Source organism: Cyanistes caeruleus, chromosome 4, assembly GCF_971803275.1.
Source record: "Cyanistes caeruleus chromosome 4, bCyaCae1.hap1.1, whole genome shotgun sequence".
NCBI classification, from domain to species: Eukaryota; Metazoa; Chordata; class Aves; order Passeriformes; family Paridae; genus Cyanistes; species Cyanistes caeruleus.
In genome coordinates this window covers 21084968-21111020 of record NC_141704.1, presented here as the reverse complement: position 1 = coordinate 21111020, position 26053 = coordinate 21084968, and the positions used below count along the sequence as shown (strand labels likewise).

General features: G+C 35.3%; 1 protein-coding gene across 9 annotated transcripts in view; it reads right to left on the bottom strand.

Moving 5' to 3' along the window:
* Positions 1 to 26053, bottom strand: part of POT1 (protection of telomeres 1) — a 63334-nt gene that overhangs the window by 7902 nt on the left and 29379 nt on the right. For all 9 annotated transcript variants that reach the window (XR_015286218.1, XR_015286215.1, XR_015286216.1 and 6 more), the window contains 10 exons: positions 22401 to 22691; positions 18373 to 18528; positions 12299 to 12459; positions 10074 to 10162; positions 8911 to 8955; positions 8266 to 8422; positions 6805 to 7010; positions 5382 to 5517; positions 2695 to 2789; positions 1038 to 1129 (listed from right to left, as the gene is read on the bottom strand). Coding sequence is in view for 3 of the 9 variants with exons in the window: in XM_086886961.1 (XP_086743087.1) it covers positions 1038 to 1129; positions 2695 to 2789; positions 5382 to 5517; positions 6805 to 7010; positions 8266 to 8422; positions 8911 to 8955; positions 10074 to 10162; positions 12299 to 12459; positions 18373 to 18528; positions 22401 to 22691 (1428 nt within the window). In the remaining 6 variants the exon portion in view is untranslated. The remainder of the gene's footprint in view (positions 1 to 1037; positions 1130 to 2694; positions 2790 to 5381; positions 5518 to 6804; positions 7011 to 8265; positions 8423 to 8910; positions 8956 to 10073; positions 10163 to 12298; positions 12460 to 18372; positions 18529 to 22400; positions 22692 to 26053) is intronic.

Genomic DNA, 26053 nt, shown 5'->3' with positions numbered 1-26053 from the left:
CCTGCAGCTAAACTGTAGTACTGAGCAGTATCTGATAAAAAAATGAGCCACCATGAAGTAAAAATTTTTGGAACTCTGCATCAAGAGATGTCCCCCACCCTCCTTTTACAGTTTAGTTTCTTGATATAAAAAGAAAAAAGAATAGTAGAAGGAAAAGATGACTGGCTGAAATGGAGATTTTAGTCTTAGATCTCCATTGCTGTTAAAACACCATGTATTTTAAGAAAAAACACACTTTTTTCTGATATTATTTTTACTTACAGTCTTAAAATTAAACAAGAGCATTCTCTTTAAAGTCCCATTCAAAGTAATTCAATATAATAACAGAAAATGTGCAGATATATACACATTAAACAACACTGCTGTGCACAAAAAAAATTTCACTAAATTCTTTTTCTGTCCCATTTTGTCACACCCACACTGCTGTGACAGGAAAGTCATCCAATCTTCAGTGTCTCAGGTAGCAGGAATGGTCTTAAGTTGCTTCAGAGAAAACTGAAGGTAGGTTAATTCTAAGGTTAGTGAAGTAGTTGAATAAACTGCTTCTGAAATCCAAGAGAAATATCTGCACAGATACAGCTGTCCAGGGAAAGAGGGCCTCCTTACCTCATGCTCATGTGAAACAAAAAAATCAAGCATTACTGAAAGGAGAGATTCTATTAAGAGTTAAAAAAAGAGGTAATGAGATTTTAAGCTGATGCAGAAGTTAACTGCATAAATCCTGAAACATTCCTATCATTCACACAGCATTCAGGCTGCATAATTTAACATTGCCAATAAAAGAGAACTTCAGCTATAGGAATATATAAGTTTATGGAAATATCAAATAATCTTCAAGCTGCAATTTTGTCTTTATGCTTTAATATTCCATACTCTGTACAGTATTAATAATAACCTTATAGCATTGCAATTGTTCCCACGAAACACTGCAGGTAACATAGAATGAATATTTGTGGACATACATTTGCCATTTTAAAAACAAATATAATCCAAACTCACACCATCTGTAGAGTCTACTTTTACCTAGATTTACTTACATAATCAAAAAGGTATGCATTTAGTGCTCCTGTTTCATCAACCAGTGTAAACTTCATAATAAAAACATACTGGAGCAGTTCAATACCTAAAACTGAAGGAAAGAAAAATTGGTATTTCTCTGAGAGAATATGCAATCTTTTAATAGCAACTCTTTTAATAGGAACTGACTTTGAATATTGTCATTACAAGTATTAAACACCAAAATAGAGAGACTGTGGTGTCTGACAGCAAAATATCATTTATCTCTTGAGACCACATTGCAATTTTCCTAGAAACACCTTAATAGATGAGCCTATAAAAACACAAAGATTCTTAAGTACTTATTCCCATGCTAGTAAACAAAAAGCTAGTATTTGCTTAGATTATAGATCCCACCGTAGTAGGATCCTCCTAGTCTTGTGTTCTTTTATCCATGGAAGATTAAAGGAGAGGTGCTCTTAATTCAGTGGTAATACAAATTCCACCTGAAAACTATTTTCTGAGGAAAAACAGTTTATTTGGTATGATGTAGTAAAAGCTACCAGGCTTGTTCAGGAAAAAAAAAAAACTTTGCTGGCAGTTCTGAAAGTATTTCAGTGTAGGTAAAAGACTACAGTCACCACATCACTGGCAGCAGTAACTGTTATGCCGCAAACACAAAAAAACTGAAACAGTCAAAGTTAGTACAGCTCAGCATCAGTCTTTTCCAGGTACACTTACTTAAATTGGTAGTCATTTTATGTTCAACTGATCTGATATACTTACGGGTTTATACTTTAGCCTGAAAATACAGCTGATAGAAGAATGATACACATAACACAGTGTAACTGCCAGAAAGCATGAATTAATATTGTTTTCACTTTGAGAACTAAATGTCTGGCAGTTATATATTATAATAAAATCACTGGCAGTTATATATTACTTTACAATTATTTAATAGGATACAATTATGAAAGTTTATTTAAGAAAATCACTGTATTGCTCAAATAGTTTTCTTCTTTTAGAAAGTGTTTATCAAACATATATTGCTAGATATCCCAATTTAATATTTTAGAACATGAATTGATAAACATGCAAATATTCTTTTTCCTTAATGTGTTGTAAAGTTTTAAACTCAATTTCCATCATTGTAACATGTTGACTTCATATAGCAACACAAGGAACACATGAAGCACAGAACTCAAGTAATTGTTGTGGTATCACTCCTTTAATTTATTTCTTGTAGACTCTCTGGAAAATGAAGTTTACAGAAGAAAAAAGTCTAACTTGTATGAGTCATTAAATAAGACTGTCTTTAGTTCAGGTCAGAAAAACAGTATCTACAAAAGGAAAAGCAAGATTAAGTTCTAGGACTGCAAGTTTAAAAGTAACATCTAGAAAATTCAATTAAAAAAAATTCATGACCCCTGTATCATCATAAGCGTTACTACTTATGCCAATGGTAGAAACTAGTCAGCATATAAAATCCTTTAATTCATACTGCAATAGTTTCAAAAGTAAGTATGTTATTTTGATTGGTAAAAGGTGAATGAATTTTACAGGACCATATTCAACACAACCATAACTACATGCTTTCTGTGCAAAACTGCAACCCAGAACTGCGAGTCAAACTATTTCACATTGACCCTTCAGAACCAAGGCACAAAAGTATTTCAGGACAGTATCATGTTAGCTGACCTTGTGCAATTTCAGTTGGTTCCCATGATGGTTGCTGTTCTGCTGCAATGGAACTTAGATTCTTCATAGGCTTTGGAGTTGAACACTGCTTGCACCTAGCATTTAAAACAACATATTGAGACTAACCAAACACTGATGTATTTGTACTAGAATTATTCTGCACAGAAAAAAACCCCAAAACTCTTGATTTTCTTACACAGTGAAGTGCAAAAGTATTTATATTGCTGCTTGAAGTAACTACTTCACCAGACACACCAGCTTTGGAGCGAAACAAAAACCCTTAATGCTTTTTTTTTTGAACTATCCATGAGGAGAAATAAACCTAGAAAAGACCACGTCAGTAATTAGACAGGAATAAAACTGTACATCAAAGCTGAAGAGCTGGGGTTGTTCAGCCTTGAAAACAGAGGGTCCAGGCAGACCCTACTGTGGCCTCTCTTATATATAAAAGGGAGGAAAGTGAGAGAAGACAGAGACAAGACTCTTTTCTATAAGAAAGACAGAGACAGACTTTTAACCAGGGCCTGTAGTGAAGAACAAGGAAAAACATTTTTAAACTGAGAGAGGGTAGATGTAGATTTTGCAGAAAGAAGAAACACTTCACAAAGAAGTTGAGGCACTGGAACAGGTTGTCCAGAAACACTATGGATTCCCTGTACCTGGAAGTGTTCAAGACGAGACTGGTGTAGTGCAAGGTGTCTGTGCCCAAGGCAGGGAGTTGGATTAGCTGATCATGAGAGGTCCCTTTCAACCCAAACCATTCTATGATTCTAAGATCACTACATTACTAAACATATGCTCATATGCCACTACTTCCCAATTTGTAAAAGCAGACATTAATCTAAACTTGTAGCATGCTCTAAACCCATTACAGAGTTACAGGAGAAATGTGGCTTTGCCTATGCTGAGAATATTAACTAAGAGTTGTTAAAAAAGTCTATTTTATTACTGGTGTATTTTCACCAAGTATTATAAATTTTACACGTAACATATTAAGCAAATGCTACAAGTGGATTGAAGTATTGAACTGTTTTCAAAGTTGCTCCCATTTGCCTCAAGGAATGAAATTACAGAACAAAACTAGTTGTTCCAAATTAAGTTGCTGTGTTAGTATACTACTGTTAGAATTTGAAATAAACATCTATTATAGTTTAAAATTATATGTAAAGCATGTCAAATCAATAAAACTACTTCTGCTTAAGTGATATAGTCAAGTCACTTTTTTCCTTTAAAAAACTCAAACTCCAATAAAATAACAACTGCAAATTTTGCTTTTTATATGCAGTGTGTCTGTGTTTTATATATAAATGAATATGCACGCAAATGCATACACATAGAATTCATTCTACCAAACAGAATCTTTTCTTAGCAAAGTATATGCCACTAATAGAAACATGAATGAAACATAGCTCTGAAATGTCAGCATACTTTTGAGATTCTTTCCTAAATATCCTATAAGCAACCATCGAATACCTTATAAACCATTTTACTTTTACAGTTCAACCATTTGAAGAGTGAACGATGTCTGACGGTGAGTGGCATGTAGCAGGGGAAATATACGGATTATGAAAGTGCAAGCAGAAATACTTTGTAACAGTGAAGATCCTGTCCCAGTAGGAGTATCCATATACTACCTTTATTTAAAAAAAGCTGTAGAGAGCAATATCTGGAAAGGTCAAAACTATATATGACAGAGAGAAACAATTACCTGTATTAATTTCATGGACGGCCCTTACGTACAGTGAAACTTTACGGTTCACTTGAAACATGGGATATTTCTGCATAGAAAATTTTTGACTGCCTGGAGACCTAGCATAGTGCCCCACTGCACTGTGCTCTGCCTGAGGTGCTGAGAGAGAGGACTCAGCTTGCATGGGGGAGGTTGGTATTTCTGAGCTCAGTAGCTGTATGCTGCTGGGCATTACTGGGGGAACACACTGCTGACAGCTCCCACTGAGCAGGAACATGGCACTGCATGGCAGATCACAAATACCAGACCTAGGTGTGGTTACTGTGTTCCACAGCTTTGGAACTGTGGAATTCAGAAACCCGGTGAAGTCATCTCTACAGTGAATGACATCCACAAAGAGGTAAGGCACTTTGCAGTGCTGTGGATCATCATAAGTTACAAATGGTAACGAAAAGCTGTCCAAAATCCCTTACTGCTTCCAAAACTTAAGCTTTCCCAACACTAAGAATGAGCCGTATATTGACTGGCTGATGATTATCTTCTGTATCTCTATTTAAATATTATCTGTTATATTGTATATATCTGCATCTAAAACCCCTCAGCATACAGTTTCGAAAACAAGGTATGTTTTGACTTTAGTCAAAGTGAGACCAGAAAATGGAAGATCTGGACTAGAAGAGGTATTTCAGTACTTTGCACAGCATGTGCATTTCCATTTCTACAGCCCACTGCTCTGCCCAGGCACCACAGACAAGACTGGAACTGGAGTGCTGTGTAATTAAGGTCTTAAGATTTGCAGATCAAGAGCCAAACTGCAGTCAGTCCTTTGATACCAGGTATCAAATGATACCACATTTCATCCCCAATGTCAGTACTGTAGATCATGCAATATATTTTACATCAAAGTCTTCCCTTCAAGTACTGCAGTCTGAATTACTGAAGAAAATGCTATCTATTACAGCAACTAATGAAATATCAACAAATACTTTTAACCTACCCATAATATTTTACATTCCTTTGTAGAAGAAAAGGAGCTGAAAGATCTAATAATTCAAGATCATCTTCTGTGGATCTCACAGGAATAACACACTTAAATCTTTTTGAAAGCTTCCAGATTTCTTTCAGAGTTCCACCTATTAAAAACCAAATAACCATGGTTTCTTAAACAGTAGTCAGAAATAAACTGAACAACTTACATTTCTCAGCTGATTTCAGGGACTTCAATAGTAATTGATATCACTACTGAAAACCCAAAAAATAGCCTAATACCTTCTCACTTTTACTCAACAATAGATTTGATTAAGAAACAAAAATAGACATTTATCATAGCAGATGCCTTAATAACTTCCTCATAGCTAACACTGCAATGAAGAGGTTGTATTTAGTTAACATCACTTTCATATAATTACTCCGATGATCTTACTAGCCATTTTCTTAGAAAAAAATCAAAGCAACCAAACTGACCTTTTATATGCACATATCCATACACAGACATACTTAGTTGCTGACACTTTAATATCTGAAAATAGATTTACCGAGTTATATTGCTCAGCTGTTCTAGGAAAATGGAGAAGAAATAGATTCTTTTTTTCTTCCTTAAGAAAAGTTAGATTGAAGTCAGTTGGGAACACATCAGAAATAAAGCAGCTATCAGAAATAATCCATTATAAAAGAAAGCAGAAAACAGAAGGGGTTTTGTCATTGACCCTCACACAAAGGACCACCTGACTTACATTCATTTATTCACATCACTACTTGAGCACAATTGAAGATTTTGTTTTGAACTCTGAATGGTGCTATATGCAATTTATTATTTTTATTATATAAAAATTCCTTAATAGTACTCTTGATAAATTGCTTTGTTTAATGGTCAGTGGCTATTTCTCTTTCCTGAGAAAATCTGATAAAAACCACACCAAACCAAAAAAACTCACACTGAGAGAAGCTCTACTAATCTGAAACAACACTGACATCCAGAGGCTGACAAATTTAACTGGAAGCTTGTATTATGAGAAGCCTTTCAAAACTTTCCACATCACTACTAAAAACAGGCCTGTTTAGAAGACTTGCCAAGGTTTTAAATCAGAACTGTAAAACCAGTAAGCACAGCTAGAAGAAAAAAGACATTCAGCTGTTAATTTCAGCGTAATCAACAATAAACAACATTGGCATAGTTTTAAAATAGACTGAATCATCTTACAAGACCTTCACAGGTCTTGTCTGTGAACCTGTTTCCTGTGAACATGAACCATCTCCTGTTTGCACAAAAGCAACTTATAGTTCCATCTCAGTTCTTCTTTTCTTTGAACATGCCTTTATGATCATCACTACTTACACTGAATACAACTTCAACATATCTTTACTCTGTACATACATAGAGGGGACACAGTTCTGTAAGAATTGGTATATTTGCAATTTACCTTCTATCATAAGCAAGGTGTCTTCAGGATGTTGAAGCATTTCATCATGCTTCACAAAATGGATGGCTATTTCCCTCTGCTTCTGGTCTTGTGTAGTCCATGTTACAGATTCATACCAGGATGTACTGTGTAATTCTGGGTTTGGGGCCGTACTGGCAGAGCCACGTAAAATGGAGTCAAAGTCATCTCTATCTGGAACTTCTTGCCTAAAACAATTTCCAAATTGAGTAAGTATATTATAACAGGTTCTCCTTAGACGATCTACCCACAAGGATGACAGTACTCCAAACAAATATTAGAATACAGTCATGAGAGTTAATGTACGTACAGGAAAAACATCCTAATTGTTTTATCAGTTTAAACATTTAGAGTTATATAGTATATCATGGCTTTCCATGTTAATAAATATGCTAAGTAATATGCCAACTTACCTAGGAGCAGAGGCAGCCTAGTGGCCACATACCACACTAATGAAAATCCGTGGAAAGCCAAATCTATCAGCTTTATGTTATTTCAGTTGGGCCTTAAAAGGGCCACAAAATGCATACTGCTTCACTAGAGTGAAAAGACTGCATCAACTTACATAATTTCATATTTTAGTCTGTTTGACTTTGCATAAACTGACAGAGGAAAAAGAAAAAAAGGACAGGATCAGAATAGTTCCACGTAATTACTGCCAAGTGAAAATCTACAACTCTGCACCACGCAGTTTCTATCCTGTCCTGCTGGAATGCACCCTTTGTGTGCTTCCACTTGTCATACACAGAGAAGCAATAATGCAGGCCACCCAAATAACACACATATTATGGAATTGGTTAGGTTATAAAAGGTCTCTGAGAGCGTCCAAAGCAGGGCAATGACGATGGTGAAGGGCCTTAAGGGGAAGCCATATGAGGAGCAGCTGAGGTCACCTGGTCTGTTCAGCATGAAGGAGACCCCACTGTAGTTACAACTTCCTCTTGAGGGGAAGAGGAGTGGCAGGCATTGATCTCTTCTTTGTGGTGACCAGTGACAGGACCCACGGGAATGGCCTGAAGTTGTGTGATTTCCCTGATATTTTTGGATCCAGAAAAGATGCTTTGTCTGGAAGATGCACTTTAGTCAAAAATATTTTATCAATTCATTTAGAGACTATTACACCTCTTTGAATATCCTATTTTAAAGCTTCAATAAAGAAATACTTGAGATACTTCTATACAGCTATGATATGGAAAAAAACTGTACTGCTGCATTTGCAAATTAAGAAAACATTGTTTTGAAAGCACTCACAAGATTCTGTAAATTGAACTCATCTGATGATTTAAAAAAATCCTACTTATTATCAGTGCATTTCAAATCTTTCCACAAAATTTTATACATTTAAATTCAGCTCATCTTACACAAAAAAAATTCACTGAAAATCTAGGCATCCCAAAACATACAGAGCAATTCCTAGTTACTTGTAATGTATGAAACACTTACAAAGAGTTGCATTTGGAACAATGAAGTTTAACAGACTGATGGAGCTTTTGGGGTTTATAAGTTCTCAGCTTTGCTCTAATGCGATACTGTTGAGGTGCTGTGCTGTTTGTTATGGTTTTCAGTTCTGTGTTACTCAAATCCTGATGATCTGTTAATACTGCAAAACAATACACAGAGAGATGAAAAAGCACCATGCATACTATTAATCAATGAAATATTTGTAATACTGGAAATAGCAGTCACAGTTATGCATTTTTCCTTAATTTCCAGCTTTTCTTGCCTTTCCAGCTGCAGCCTTAATTTTATCAACACAATTTGTTATTACAGTTAGTCAGATAAATCACATTAGGCTGAGGGAGTAGGGTGTACAGGGTACAGAAACACAACATGTAGAAAAACCAAATGAAAGAAGAATATACAAATATGATCTATTCTTTTAAAATAAACCAAATACAACACACGTGGAATTTATACTCTCAGAATAGCTCTTCCTATAACCTTATAATAACCTTTATATATAACCATATATGGATAACCATTTAACTATAACCATATATCCTATAATAAACTTTAAGGTAATGTTTTAAAACTACTTTTGTTCTCTAGCAAAATTAAAATTCACCTTAAGGTCAAAATGTTACCTACCTGTAACAGATAGCTGCTGACATCTCTGTAAGTGCAATTCAAGATCTATAATCAAGAAGAATTTCATAATTATTTTCCGCCATTCTTTTCTTTTTTATCATGCAGACACATAGAAACAGGTAGGTAGATAAAGAGGTAGATACACACACAAAACCAAAAGCTGAACAAATGAAAATGAAAATCCCAATAATGTATGAAAACAATACAACAACAAACCCAAAAAAAAGTAGCAAAAGTAAGCTGGAGACACACACTGAATATCAAGAGTTAATATAATAGAGGGGAAGTTAGCATATACATTAAATAGGAATATTTATTAAAGTGAACACTTTTCAGAAGTATACTGTGAATGATTTGCTGACATAAATTGTATGCATCCCCTGTAATCTTTCTGGACATTAACATAAATACATTATTCTAATACCAATACAGACTGCCTGGTCCCTTTAAACAACCTCTACTACACACAGAGTGCAGCAAATAAGTGCAAAATTTTTCAGGTATGGACTGGACATGAAGCATTTATTTATGCTTGACTTCTGCATCCTTTTAGAAATGCCTTATGTTTCTATGTTAATAATGGCTGAGTAACACAGATTTTTTAAAAGCTAGAAGCAAATATACAGACTACGTCCAACCAGCTTTAGAGTTTAATTCCCTTTTAGTTATTCTTATCCTGGGCTAAAAGTACCATTCAGAAAATAATATGGGGTCTGTAGAAGTGTATATAAGATATCACTGTTCTGTGGAAGTGCACCTTACATACACCTCACACAACTTTTCATCCAATGGCTTAAGAAGGGCTCCTCAACAGGCAGCTGTTTAGTAGCATTTTCAGTGCCTGTCCCTGCAGAATCCCCCTTTAGAGGGAGCAACTTGCATAATTCTGCTTTGTGATCTAATACAGTATGATTGAGAACACCATCTGTGTTTAAGAATTTATTCACTAACTCCTATGAAAGTATCTTTCCATGTAATATGAAATGCTTGTGCTGGAAGACAGAAAGAGTAATGTAAATTTACAGTCTAATAAACTGAAGGAATTCTCTAAGGCTTTGAATGTGAAAGTAGCATTACACACACAGAAAAAGCAGTAACTGTGACCTTATCTCAACCATATATAAATAAGAAGAAAGTGCACATCAGCTTTCAGTTGCTCTTACCTGTAACATTGCCAAAAGTGCTATCCATGTCCATTGAACACATGCTTTCCATATCCTGACTGTCTGTCAGTTCCACAGATTCTAAAAATCTAAAGATAAATGGCTAAATATTTTATAAACTAGAGAAATTTTTTTATATATTGTCATTCACATACACACATATAAATATATATGGGACTACACAGACACTTACAAGAAACATATTTATTGTCAATACACAGGTATAGTGTTCAGACATAAATATTCCAGCAGAGACATAAAAATCAACCGAGCCAGAAGTTTCAGAAGGTTATATTAATGATGCAGATGAGACACTTTCCAAATCACTTCTGGAACATTAAACACAAAAGAGTGCCAAAAGAAGTATGTACTTCTGCAAACATAATTCCTGATAATGGAATATGGACTTTGGTTACTTAGCCTTTCCTAAGGAAGAAAAAAAGTTTATAACTTTCGGAAGAAGTGGCAGATCACTCAGGAGGATTACACGGATATTACACAGGCAGAAAATTAGAAGTGCAAAATCTGACTAGAACTTAATATGACTACTGCTGTATGAGAACAAAAATAGCTTCTTCAAATGTATCACCCACTAAAGGAGGGCTACGGAAAATCTCCATCCTTTAATGGATGTTGCGGGAAACAACAAGCGACAAAGGATGAGGAAAAGGCCAATGTACTTCATGCCTTCTTTACTTCCATTGTAATAGTAAGAACAATTATTCTTGGAGCATCCAGACTCCTGACCTGAGAGAAGGATGGGGAGCAAAATGAAACCTCCATAACCTAAGAGGAAATAGTTACTGACCTGCTACACCACTTAAACACACACATATGTTTAATGGGTGGCTGGGATCTACCCACAGATACTGAGGGGGATGGAAGAAGTGCTCAAAAATCCACTTTCTATCATTTATCAGCAGTCCTGGGTAAGCAAGGAGGTTTCAGTAGATTGAAAATTAAAGCAGATGGTTATCTACAAGAAGGGTCAGAGGGAGGATCCAGGGAACTACGGGCCTGTAGTTCTACAATAGGAACTACTGAGCCCGAGCTCAGTGCTGGAGGTCATGGAGCAGATCACTCTCTGTATGTTGTCATCATGTAGCACATGAAGGATGCCCAGGGGATCAGACACAGCCAGCATGGGTTTATGAGACATGTCCTGCTTGACCAACCTCATTGCCTCTTATGACAAATTGACCTGCTTAGTGGATGAGGAAACAGCTGTGGATGTAGTTTACCCGGACCTTAGTAAAGCCTTTGACAGTGTTTCCCATAGCATTCTCACAGAGCAACTGGGTGTCATAGCTGGGATGGGTGCATATTTGCTGGGTAAAAAACTGGCTAGGCCCAGAAAGTAGTGGTGAATGAAGTTACCTCCAGCTGGTGGCCACTCACAAATGGTGCTCCCCAGGGGTCAGTACAGGGGCCTGTTTAGTATCTCTACCAATGACAAGGTGACTGAGGGCATGGCACCCTCAGTCAGTTTACAGATGATCCCAAGCTGAGCAGGAGTGTTGATCTGTTGGAGTGCAGGAAGGCTCAGCAGAGGACTCTGGACAGGCTGGACTGATGGCCAAGGCCAAGTGCATGAGGTTCAACAAGGTGAACTGCACTTGGGTCACAACAAGTCCATGCAGTGCTACAGGCTGCGGCAGAGTGGCTGGAAAGAGGTGCAGCAGAAAAGGACCTGGTGAAGGAGCTAGAGCAGAAGTCCTGTGAGGAGCAGCTGAGGGAGCTGGGATGCTTTAGCTTGGAGGTGAGGAAGGTCAGGGGGGACCTTATCACTTATGTCTACAATAAGAGCGTGACAGGAGGTTGTATTGAGGTGGGGTCAGCCTCTTCTCCCACTCAACAAGTGACAGAAGGAGAGGAAATGGCTTCAAGTTGTGCCTGGGGAGGTTTACATCAGGTATTAAGAAAAATTTCTTCATGGAAAGGGTTGACAAGAACTGAAAAAAGCAGCTCAGGAAAAATGGTGGAGTCATTGTCCCTGGAGGTATTTTAAAATCACGTATATGTAGCACTTAGAGACATGGTTTAGTGGGGGACTTACCTATCCCTCCAAATATGGTCATCTTAGTGGTGCTAAAGACATATTCTGTTCTCAAGCTTCTGATTCTTAGATACATTTACAATTCTAAACTCTATAGCTGTTACATTAGCCTAGAATTTTGAAGAGTGACCTAGAGAAAAGGATATATCTACACATACATAGTACTTACGCTTTTAGTTCCTTAACATCTGGGTTACTTTCTGGCAAGACTCCTATTCCTCGACCATAACAAGTGCCACCATGAAGATGAAATTCTATATGAGAGACATCTTCATTGTCAGCACTTGCTTGTTTCGTATGAATACTGTAAATTCTCAGAAAACATCCAATCTGAAAGGAAAAAAAAACCAACCACTTTGATAACACAAAGTTAGTTACTTACGTGGAAGATTCTAGTGCTCATGAAGCCTCATCCCTGTTTTAACTGAACACAGAACGGCTGAAGCTGGCAGGGACCTCTGGCGATTACCTCGTTCTTGTGCCCAAAGCAGAGTCAACTAGAGCAGACTTCTTAGGACTGTTTCCAGATGGGTTTTAAGTATTTTCAGGTACGAAAACTGTAAAACCTCTCTGTGTGATCTGTTTATTTTGCTTTATCAGAAAACATTACTGGCAGCAAAGGCTGATTCAGAACCAGAATAAGCCTTCTTGGTAAATCTAATTCTCAAACACACTTCAGAAGACAGATCAAACACTCCTTTCACAAGGGCACAATCTGCCTTCTATATTCCCAACACAGCCCCACAGAGACTGACATCCTGTGATTTGGTTTAGGAATGATCACATTCAGCAATTGATCTGCTCATCATCGTGCATGGCTTACTATGTTTACATGTATACGTACATACCTGCTTACTCAGATTTCTCCATCGTATCTTACTCTTACACATTACAGATAACATTTTTTAGCACCAGAACAAAAGACAACATGCATTAGAAACGGAAAGATTTTGGCACTTCTCCTATCTTTGTTAGATCTCCTCAGGTACATGGAGAATATGCTTCCTGTTTTGCTTAGAATGATTTTGTGTTTTCTGAAACAGTTTTGTCAAGTTACACAAACAGACTTATGCTAACTTATGCAAGCACCTATTAAAAATGAAGTTATGACGTGGTGGACACTGCACACATTTTATAACTTTGCTTTTATTTCAAAATATTACTCCCATTATCCCCCAAAGGAAGCCCACACACCCAACCAAATAACCAAAACCAAGCCAAATGTTCTAAAGGCACTTAACATGGTCTCAATTACACAGTTACCAAATATTTTTTTTAATTTATAATATGAGATCTAGATAATAGTTGACAAGCTACATACACTCAACAACCTGGTTTTATATTAATTCTAAACATCTTTTAAATAGCCTGATAGGAATGAGAAATTAATTTAAATTTACTTCAATTAAAATTAGTATTACAGCAGTTCATTTATTAAGTAGTATTTCAGCCTCAACTTTAACCAGTGGAAACTGAAAAAATATTCCTATTAGATTGGATTGGTCATGTCACAGTACAACACTTTTAAACACATGTATATATGCATAAAAGCAGATGGAGCAGCAACCTGTGCCTAGAATCCTCCTCTGTATCAAGGAACAAACTATGACTACATAATGCTGGTATCAAACTGCTCTTTTAAACAATAATCACACATGAAAAAGGCAGCATATTTTCCAATTGAGGCAGCAGGAACATAATGGTGCACTTCAGTCCGCACCTATTTTGCTTCTGGCACGGAGCTCTTACCAGACTTTTAATTGATCTGCACTGTTAGTAGGCTGTTCATTTTGTTCATTCAAAGCACCACCAGGACAGCTTGTGCATTTAGATGGCAGTTAAGAGGCTTATCCTAAGACATTTTGTTTTTTTCCTTTCCAGATGTTGATTTTACTTAATTATGAATTTCAAAAAAAACAAAGGACACTCATATCATAAGACTAATTACTATGAAAAATGCTTTTGGAGAAATTTTTTTAGAAGTTCTTACCTAAGCTCTGCTTAGGGAATAACCATACGTAAATAAAACTGTCATCAAGAGTAATATGCATATTAAGAGAAAAAAGTTTAATTGACAAATTTCTTTGTTTTATAAAAAATAGTATATAAAAAATAAGTATTTTCTTTAGTATGAACACAAAAAATTAAGTATCAGAGAGAGAAGAGCTCAGAAGCCAAGAATACATTTATTAGATCCTTTTCTGAAAATTTTATTATTTTATGTATTTTAATATCACTTTGAACTACAAAAAAGAGATGCATAATAATCAGCATTGCCAAATACCAAAAAAGGTCTGTAAGGTTCTGAATGTCAGCCCAGAGACGCCTGTGTGGACAGAATGCTGTTTCTGTGGATTCCTTTGGGAGGCAGCCTTGCTTACTGTAACAGCAGAGAGCAAATGTGTTTGCTGTTAAAAATGTTACTGTATTAGAATGTTCTGTATTGTTTACAGAATGCCAGCAGACTACACTCTTTATATACCTTACTCGGAAGAAATTGTAATCTACATTAAACACCATGATTTACAGAGCCATCACTAAAATCTAGTACAAACCCAGCTTATTACTTGACTTTACAGCAGTTCTGTTTATGACCTACCTCGTTTAGAGGAAGTTCATTTAAAGGTGAAATTAAAGTGAGTAAAAACATTTCTTGCAGTAATATAAAATATACCAATACCCTATTTTCAGTCTAATTAAAATATGACTATTTAAAGAACACACATTAAGGCTAAAGAGAATTGAAATGCATAAGTCATATATGCAGTTCCCTGTAACTAGTTAACTAGAACAACTTTTCAGCATAGGAAATTCTCATAATTATTTCAATACATATTGGGTTGTGTTCATAATCACACTGGAATTCAGTGAATTCACAACAGCATGTGTCATTGCAGGTAAATATTCATGTTTGTCCAAAAAGGCACACAAGAAGCTGCCTTTATCTACAGGAATCACCCAACAAATTCACCTGCACTCAATTTTGCCTATATTTATGGTTGATTATATTCAGTGAGATTTGTCATCATTTTTATTGCAGCAACAGTCCAATTTTACTGAGTAAATAGCACACAACTTTCTGCAAACGAGACATTTAGGCACCATTTTTGGGCAGTAAGAAATAACAAATCCATTTAAGTTTGAAGGACTCAAGAGTGGTGTCTTTTGGGTTTTTTTCCTTTTCAATGAGTAAAAAGACAGAAGTGGGGAGAATACAACTCACAGGTTGAAAGAATGCTACCTAGGTCTGAAAAATATGAAGCTAGACATTGTATCCATGTAGCAACTCATTTGAATTGTGTGTTGAAAATGTGACTCTGCCACCACTAGGAAAACAAACTTCTTAGTTTAGTCAAACTACCATCATGAAAAACATGACGTGATAGTCATGTCATAGGAGAAACAGCTGAAAATAGACAAATTCTACACCTGAAGATATATAAGACAAAGAAAATACTGTGAAACTACGGACTAGGACACGTATGTATGCTCAAGGTTACTTGTTTTAATTGCATTATCCAAAAAATGCATGGCAACACAGAATTGATGGTATCAAGCCAGAAGGGGAATGCACTGGATCATATATTCAGTGAAAACCAGAATCAGGAAACCTCTGACCAACTGTGGGCAGCTGGACCCCTACTGTGCTGACCACTGACACTCATTCATCTTGATACTTACCACCCAAGCAAAATGCCCCAGATGGAGAAACCCATGTCACAGACCTATTCCCAAACTTCACGGTGAAGTCAGTGAACCCTGAGAAGTGCTGGAAAACTGGCATAAGGTTAAACAATGTGGAGCAACCATATTCCAGACAGCTGTAGGCTGGGGTTCCTACAGCAATAAGAAAGCCTCATCCACTCCAGGTACATTGCCAGAGGATAAGGGAAATTCAAGCACAAGTGGTAAACACCATTTTCTTTGCTTAGTTGTAGGTCTTGCCCTGTCCTTATGGCCCAGGCAATAATCTGCTTCAAAGATGAGATTTCCGAAAATTCTCTTTGTGCTCTGTTATGGCACCAAATGCTGAAAAGCCACAGCCCTGCCCCTCAGGAAAGGGAGGCCAGTAAATATAGGGGAAAAAATTCTACTTACAGTATCACCTGCAACATACCTTCAACATACCTTTAACTAAGGTTCTCTCCATTGAAAATTTAAAGTATTAGTTGTCTTAGAAAATGAGATAAAGTGCTCGTATCTTCAGCATTCTCTGGACAGACAATATAAACAAGGAGTTTTTAACAAACTCTTGCAGCAATATCCCTGGCACTGTGCTCCATGATTTGCCAAAAATTCCCTGTAATATATTACCCACTTTCTCTGGCGTGTGGTACTTAGAGATTCCTTGTCTGAACATGCACCTACAGATACAATTTTAAAACAAGAACATGTATTTCAGTTTGGTTTTTTTTAATCTGGCCTTCTTGTTATCAAGGTTGTGTAAAACAGATTGCTCCTACATAAAACATCATTTCCAAGCTGCAACTGTTATTGTAAATGGTACACTAGAGGCGAGAGTGTAACCTAACAATTTTGTAACAATTTACATTGAAAAAGGCCACTTTAAGCTAATGTTAAGTGTAGAAGACAAGACTGAAAAACAGAGCACTTTTTACTGTTTCTGAAACCATAAACTGTTTCTGAAAGCATAAATTAGCAAAATACCTAATCAGACTTGGGAAGGCACATGTGGATCCACTAAACACTTGCCAGTTCTGTACTGCTACAGAAATTAATTTTTAAAAATAGCTTTGTGTAACAAGATCCTGAACTCAATAAAGTATCATACATATTTTGATTATGCTTTTTTATGATATGACATGATTTCCACTAGTATTTAAAAGCCTTTAATAAAATACTCCATTTTAGGGAGAATTTCCCACAAATTTTATAATATATATATATGTGTGTATATACATTTTTATACATATATATATGTATAAAAATTATTCTCTGAAATACAATTAATTCTACATGTTACAATCTACAATTAATAAATATTTCTGAAATTTAATTGTCAGCATATCAGCTCTTTTTCTTTGATAACTCCACTAAGACAAGCAACTAAAATGTTGTGTACAAGAATTATCTAATTTGAAACTACTGCAACTTTGGACATAGCCAGAAAGAGAAAAACACCCACAAGAAGTCAAAGGGGGGTTTCTTAACAATTTCTTTTGAAATGATTAAATCAATCTTCTACTATACAGTGCAGTATCCAGCAAAGGTAAAAATGCTTCAGAAATGCAAAAGAGCAAGTGGATAGCAAACAAAAAATTGAGAGAATTAAGCTATCCCATGTATCATATACTCAGTATGTGATTCAACTTCTGAATATAAATGGGGAAGAATAATAAAGGAAGAATTATCTGCTACTCAAGAAAATATGTTTTATTAATATAAAATACTTTTTTCCTTCATATTCAAAACATACCATTTCAGTAGAACACCAGTTTTTTACACCAGTTAGCAAGAGAAAAGTTCTATAAGAGAACTTGTAAGAAATGAAATACTGCTGTCAGTTTTGTTATGAATTCTTACAAAAAAATTTTGCACTTACTTTGCTATCTGTAATTTACTTATGAATGGGTGTTAATGTATCAAAATAATTTCATATCTGCTGATAGACCCAGCATAAAAAAAAAGGCTATCGCTTCTCTTTATTTTCTAAGTAAGAGTTTTCTTAAAAACAATCTTGGGTATAGAGGGCAAGGCATGAAATGAAAGATGCATTCTTTGCCAAGTTCCTGTATTCTGAAGCAAGATGGCAGTATTGCTGAAGATCTAATGTTTAATTTTGTTGTTGTTTTCTCCATCTAGGCACAATCAACATTACTGACCTACTAAATGGAGATTGCACTGCAAACTGCAGAAACTTATAGAACAGAAAATCTTCTATTGACTTTGGAATTAAGGGTGTTTAACAGGACTACAGGTTTAACACTGCATCGTATAATTTAAAAATAATTCTAAAGCATACAATACATTTTCTGAGTGCATTATTTTCATTGTCTGGAAAGTGCTTAATTGGAAGAATATTTTCACGGCAATTTTAGGGTAATGAGCCTGTTTAACACATGTTGAAGTTCTGCTTTCAAATAAAAGGTATGGGAAATACAGCAAAGATAAAGAGGCACATTAAACTAATTACAGCAGAACTGAACTGATGCATTCTCTGAAGCAACTTTTAAGCAGAAAACAGGCCACAAAAAGAGCGAGAAATACCAAACTGTGCGTTACCTTAAGTGATTCTGCCAGGTGTACATGGTTATCATAGACTAGAATGTCCACTGTTAGATCTCTCAGCTGATGAAGAAGAACTTTTTCCCCTTCCAGGTCTTTTGCTTCCACAGGCACCTTCCATGTGGGGTAGGGACATTTTGTGCCATCCCAAACCTGCATGTAAATACATGTAAATGAACAATTTCAATGTGCTCAGAATACTTTAGAGTTAGACTTAAACAACTTATATTTTTATTATTTTGATTAAAAATTATTAAAAATAAGAGATCTTAGTTGTAGTCTCAGTCTAAAAGCCATTAAAATACTTGAATTAGACCTTAAGGGATTTTTAATTTATTACTCCTTACAGAGCATAAAATCACCTCAACAGAGAATATAACCAACTGCTAAGACCTGGCATTTTTTAATATTTAAATAAAAATAACAGCTCTAGCTAAACCTCAGCTGTCTATCATCAGCACAGAATGACAAAATATTCTGAGCTGGAAAGGACTCACAAAGATCATCAAGTCTAACTCTTAAGTGAATGCTCCACATGGGGACTGAACCCTCAGCCTTGTGCTCTCGGAACCATGGTCTGAGCAGCTGAAACAATCTTAGGGTCAGCTGTTACAACTATCAGAATTCATCATATGCAGAACTGTCTGCACTTAATATTTTAATCCTGCTGTAGGGTTTTTTTAACCAGTCCACTACGTGAAAACTGAGTACACAGCATTTACTGACCTATTACTGATGATCTCCTATATCGGTATACACTGCTAGTTACCCAGAACATATTAGAAAAACATCAGTACTTAACTGTATTTATTAACAATAATTCTAAAACTTGTTTGCATAAAGCTGATACTTGATACACTCCAAGTACTGAAATATCAGTAGTTATATTTTAGCTATCAAAGTGTTGTGAAAACGTAAGCTTACTGACAGGCTTAACACCTTGAAACAAAATCTCACTTCTTAACCTAAACATCCTGTAAAACCCTAGTTTCCTGAGTTTCTGAAAATATACTCTTCTCAAAGACACAAAAATAATGATTTCATATACTGGCATAGTAGAACAAAAATCTAGAAGCAGTTGGACTATATTTCTGAAATTCTGCTCTTCATAGGATTTCATACATGTATGTTCAACAGAAGAACCTATTTTCCAATTTTCAGATAGTTTGTGATATCAAGGTGCTTTGTCCCACGAGTTAGGCACTGCAAGAGGGCAAGAAAAAAAGACACTAAAGCCTAAAGGATTTCTTCCCCTTATGCTTAACTGTTTTGGATCAACAGACCCACAGGAAAAGATCTAAGAATCAGCAAAGCTATGTATAAATGCACTAAGAATAACTCATGGAATATGCATCCAAAATCAAAAGATAAAAGGGAAAACTGTTCATAGTGAAAATGACCCATGACATCAAATTATGTTGCCAAATGAGAGTAAATTCTGAAGGACCCAGATAATGAGGTGGTGTATGCTGCCATAGATTTAAAAAAGCCTGTTATCTTCTGATCCTGTACCATGAAATACTTAAAACCACCTTTGAAAGAAAGGTTGTCTATTGCTTGAATTATCACATCTTTTACAGAACTCAGCTTGAAAACAGATTTAGTGCATACATATTACAAATTTAGTCACTCTGACGAAGTAAAGAATCTTATGTTTGTGAAGTTTTCCATTATTTTTCAACTGGCTTTACTTGAGACACTTTGGTAATTATACACTGGAGAGATGATCTGACAAATGGATTAAAATAACCTGCATGCTCCCTGATCAGAAGAAAAGGATGGTGACTTAGTTTTAAAATGTCCTCTGGTGAAGAGGAACTAACAGGGTTGGCACCAGGGCACCTTTTAGAAGAATTTATAAGCTAGTGGTTTCGGGATTTTTCTTGCACAAATATAAAAACAGATAAAGCTCTCTACCTCAGGAGCTTGGCAGCTCTACTTTCCACAAAACATGAAAACATCCCAGTTTCAAAAGGTGCTGGTTTCAAAAACGAATACTGGAATAAAATCCAAAACTGGTTTAATTAATTTTGAAAAAAAACCAAAAAATGGTTCTATTACTAGTCATGAACAGACTGGAGCTAAAGAAAAGTTAGTGGTAACATTTTACCACCATGGTAGGAAAACACTGAAATGGGAGAGACAAAATACCAGTTTCTGTCTTCAGCAGAATATGCTCATCATACAACTTACCTTAATGTACACAATTTAACTGACAGAAAGGAAGAAAAGAGTAATAATAAAACTCTTATAAAAGGCATTAATGACAGAATAATTTCTACAGTGTATTCTTTAGTCTTCACCAATCTGAATAACAAAATTCTCATAAAATGGTAAACAGTAACAGGTCAGTGATTATGCCTTGTCCAACTCTACGGCCTTGCAAATAGGAACTAATTTATCAAGTGTAATTTAAGTTACAGTTGTGCTACAGGTGATGCACAAAATTGCTGAAATTAATTTCAGTTGTCTTTGAAGCACTCTCCACTAGGTACATGAGATAAATGCTTAAAATAATCATGATTTTTTTAATAGTACAATCAACCATTATTTTACCTGATATACTTGGAATAAAATAAATGCAAATTATAATTATAAAATGCATAACAAAATTATACAATAAAACACTATTTAATGAGCACTCAATTTGAGCTGGTATTGAATTGGTTGTTTTGTTTGATTTTTTTTTATTTAGCAAATCAAGAAAATAATCAGAGATCTGTCTACAAGTTTTTAGAAACGTTTCTTTTCTATCACAACCAGTATTTGATATCAGAATGGATTTTACCACTGTTGAAAAATGGAGGAAATTGGCAATAGAATATTAATGTAGCTTCTCCAATGTATTCTAATACATATTTAAGTATTTAATATTTTATGCTAAAAACTTGATGTACCATTATTTGACCTCAAGCTTTTACCTTCATATCCTAAGATTTCCCAAATTAATCACCTTTACTACACAAAAGTGACAAAATCGACTTCAGGTGTTACAACACAGGAAAGTGTGTAAAAAAAATATTAATTTAAGAATTAAATTGACTTGTCTCCATCCTTGCAGAAGGTCCCTCAATGCTGAAGATACACTTATTGATGAACAACTTAATTACAGTCCACAAAGTAATGAAAATTTACTGGGTCTCATTTGACATCTCTTTCAAAAGGCATAATTAAATGGAAATATTTGTAGCAGTTGCAGAATATGTTACAGCATGCACTTAAGGTTCTTTCTGTGTAGCAATGCATTGCTCTGTATGAGAAAAATCTTTGCTGCTTCAATGAAGGTATAACGCCAAGTGCTATTTCTAAAAATATTCTAACAATACAGTTTAACACAGTAGAACCAATATATTATTTTATGAAGTCATAAAGTGGAAAATAACAGCTTGTAATTACTCATGTTTTAACAGCCAAGTAAAAAATAAATACAGAGGAATTCTGGAAGAGCACCAGACTGATACATTGGAACTACAACTAGGAATATTATGGAGACCTCCTTTCTATTTAGCTAATGTGAAGGATCACCTTTAGAATCTGCTCTCTTGTTCCATGGCACTTTGCATTTTGTACTTTCAGTGCGCATTGATGCCCAAAGCGCTCATGTATAACTAAAAGAAGCTACCTGAAATCCATCATGATAGCATAATCCATTCATTCTTTTTTAGGCAGTGCTATTTACTGCACTAATCATATCCAGCAAACCTAGAAAAACAAGCAGTAAATGCTGCTAACTAGAAAACAAGTTTAACAAGTTTAAACAAGTTTTATCTACAAATCTTCATGAAATTTTGATCTATATAATGCCATCTTAATAAACCTCTCTAAAAAACCAAACAAGGTGATCAAAGACAACTGGGCTTTCTATTTTGTTTTCATAGAATCAAAATAGCAAAAGATCACAGATTTGCTTACACTAAAAATATTTATCTACATAATATTATTTCAATTAATACGTATGTTTTATTAAAAAATATATCACAATGTCTTAATAAACCTAACAAATTATTTTTAAAAAGGAAGTCTACCTTTAGAAGAAAAGAAGATCCATCCACTTTTGCTTTTCCTACCAGCTGGCACGTAAGATCAAAGAACAGCATTGGCTCAACACCAGACAATTTTGTTGCTGGTCCAGAGATGGAAATATTACTGGCTGCCCAAATACGTAATTCTTCTATTGTTTTCTGTTCTTCATCCAGGAAAGTGTAGTCTCTGCTAGAAGCTCGAGGAACTACTGGAGCTCCTACAGTTCCATCAAATGTTAAGGATGCAAATCCCCCACTGGTAATTCCCTGCATCTGTCCATTGTATTCCCTGATCTGTAATAAAACATGAATGAGAAAAAAACCAGTTTTCACTGCATGGAAAAACGAATATATTTCTGCTTTATCATGTGCATGGAAAATGGACCATTGATCACCTCTGTTCCTGGTTCTATTGGGAGAACAGAGTCAAAATAAAAACAAAACAAAAAGGTAAAATTAATATTAATAAGAAAACAAAATGTATAAGCAGAAATATAACCTTACACAAGAAATTTCTGAAGAGGCAGACAAATAACTACCTGTAACATTTATACCTACACCGTCTTTGCAGAGTATTTTATTTGCACACATCAAAGTATTTGTGTGGGGAACAGATAAGGATTACCCTTATAAAAGGGGAAACTAAAGCACTAGAGAAATTAATTGTTAAGGGTCACACAGCAGAGTAATGGCAAAATTATTCTGGATTCCTGATTTTGGCCCCTCACCAATAGCCCTGCTTCCCAACACTATGGAACTGAAAAAAAATGTATCAGCTCAAGAAGGTATTTTTTTTTCTATAAAGCAAATAGTGATGAGCTTTCATTCCTTGAATTACGAATACAGCTATCACAGTTATTCAGTGTCTACTGCCCTGCTTGTGGCAGGTCTCCTAAATCCTGCTAACTTAGCTGTGCATCTGCTGCCATATGAAACACAGTATTTAAAGTCTGAAGCATTCCTTCAAGGGTCCAGTCTAGTCTTACTGCTCCCTGCAATTATAGATTTATCTATATCAAAGCACTGCATGACTCATTATTCTGAAATCTGAAACAGTCTTTTTTGACCCATTCCTTTTTAATTAATGTCGGGTTACCAAGTAAGCAGTAACACGCATGAATACAGCAACCGTGAGACAGTCTAGGATGAGCTTCCCAGGGCTCAGTTTTCAAATGGTTGAAAATCCCACTGATTTGAAATGCAGAACATGCAATATGCATCAGAAGTCCTAAACAGCAAAACACTGCCAATGATTTAGGCCTGTATTTTATAAACATAGTGAAATTTTAAAAGCACACAAATCAGGCATTCATTGACCTTGGAAATTCATAAGCAAAGCAGTTCAATCTTGGTGACAGAACTCCTTTAATCCCTGGTACTCTGACATAATGCATAAATGCATTAAGGGTCATCTCTAAGATAAACTTTGATTTACTTAAGCAGTCTTCAGACTTGACCAATGGAGCACATCAATTCAGGATGTAGTTCTTCCTCAGTGAACCACTGAAAAGCTTCAGTCTTTTAACCTTTATGTTTAAATATTGAAAATACAAGAAAAGCCAAAGGACAAATAAGGAAAATGCATGGTTTCATAATCATTTTGCCCCCCATTATCAATGATCTGGAAAAAACATGTTCCCCTGTAAGATGTTATCTAATTTAAGCACACAGATTTACTTTAGTTGCTATCAATTGAATGAAACTTGATGAAAACTCTCATCACCTTTACCTCTTCATCCTGTATCAAAATATACTTCAAGAGTATTTTTTGTATCTTGTCTGAAATGTCAAATGCTTCTTGAAGTGTTTTAATTTCTAATTTACCTATTATTTATTTTTTCACTAGTTCTTTTAAATCATCATAAAAATATCTTGATTTCTTTCTTAGTAAAAATTGTGTCCTAGTCTCCTATGAATGCTCTAGGCCTTCCACGAAACCAGAAAGAAAGTACTATGTCTCCCTGGGCTACCACCCAGGGAGACAACTTCCACCTTAAGTTATTCTCCTCTCTTCCCAAATCCTTCATGTCATGCTTTGAGCATTCAGGAGGCTGACATACTGCACTTCTGACATCTCTCAGTACCCTCATTTAGTGAATTTTAAATCAGCCTTAATGTTGGAAAAGGCAATTATAAAATAAAATAAAAAAAAAGAAATATGTAACACGGTAAATCTCAACTGTCATGATGAGAAAATTACCAGTGATCTTTAACAAAACCAGATGTCCTCACTCACAGGCAGGTGGAGAAGCCACTGAGTCCTTTCAAATGTAAACAGAATTCGACAATATTAGTGAGCAACAGAAGAAACAGGAATAGAAAATGTAGAATAGGTTACAGAAAGAAGTAGTTCACAGCTGGAAAATTACTTATGTTGGACCCATGGAACAGACGGTGGTTAACAGAAATTCTCTGGGCCTGTCCTTTAAAAACAAATCATTGCTAAAGTGATGAGGGATCACTGGAGTGTAAAATGAACAAAAATCTATGGACAAATGTTGTTTCATTATGGCACTCTTAAGTAGATATCAGATTAAGTTAAGCATTGATCCTGTAAACATGTTGTATCTTCCAAACATTTTTGAATTTGAATTAAATTTACAAAAGAGTCAATCTGGGACTTTTACATATGACAACAATTCCCCTTCAGTAAATTTTGTGTAATTTCTAGAGGAGATGGATATATCTTTCAAAAAATTGGTGGGGGAAGGTGAATCAGGGGGTTAACAGGGAAGCAGGGCAGACAGGTATCACTTTTAAAATTCCATTAAACTTTTAAATAATTTCAACAGTTAATGGTTGCTGAATAAAAATATCCTCTGGGACAACAATGGAGCAGATAAAATACATTTGGCTTGTTCTAAACAGGTAAATTCCAGTACATATTGCAGGAATCTCTGGCATAGTTTTTGTAAACTAAAGAACAATAGGTGAAATGTCACCTTAACAAACTGCATGGTCAATAAACTCCACTGATTTCTATGCAGTACAACACTATCCTGAATATGGTTATTGAAAAGAAGCAAATCTTGAAATATTTATAAATAGATTTACAGCAAAGTAAAATACATCCTTTTTTCTTTTTTTTTTTTTTTAACTGAAGATGGTGTTATTCATCTCACTAAATGGAAAAGTGTGATAGTAAGTAGTGTATAAAGCTGGAATAATAGCATCTCCAAGGTAGTTTTCCATCAAAACTGATTGTTAAATTATAGAAGCAAAGGACTATTATGAAACCACTGCAGTCACAGATCATCTTAGAGTATCAAAAAATGCCTAGGGAAACAAAATATACCAAGCTAACGTACATGTTTTTATACTAAGAAGAAAGACTTTATTTTTTTTATTATTGTCACTGATGATATCTGTATGAAGGAAAGTATCCTGGCAGAAAAAAAACCCCATTAGAATGCATCTGGTAGATTTCATTATATTTTATAAATATTCTCCCATCTTAAGTAAATAGTCTAAACAAATTTGGATAATACAGGATGCTGATTATATTTTCTTATATTTTAATAATGTAATCCTGGTTTACCTGTACCTCCAGCTGTATGAACAGAGAGCTACTAATGAAATAGAGAAGTCATTTGAAGTATAAATTAAACCGTTCTGAATATGTTTAAGTATCACAAGAAGAACTATCAAAACTGTCT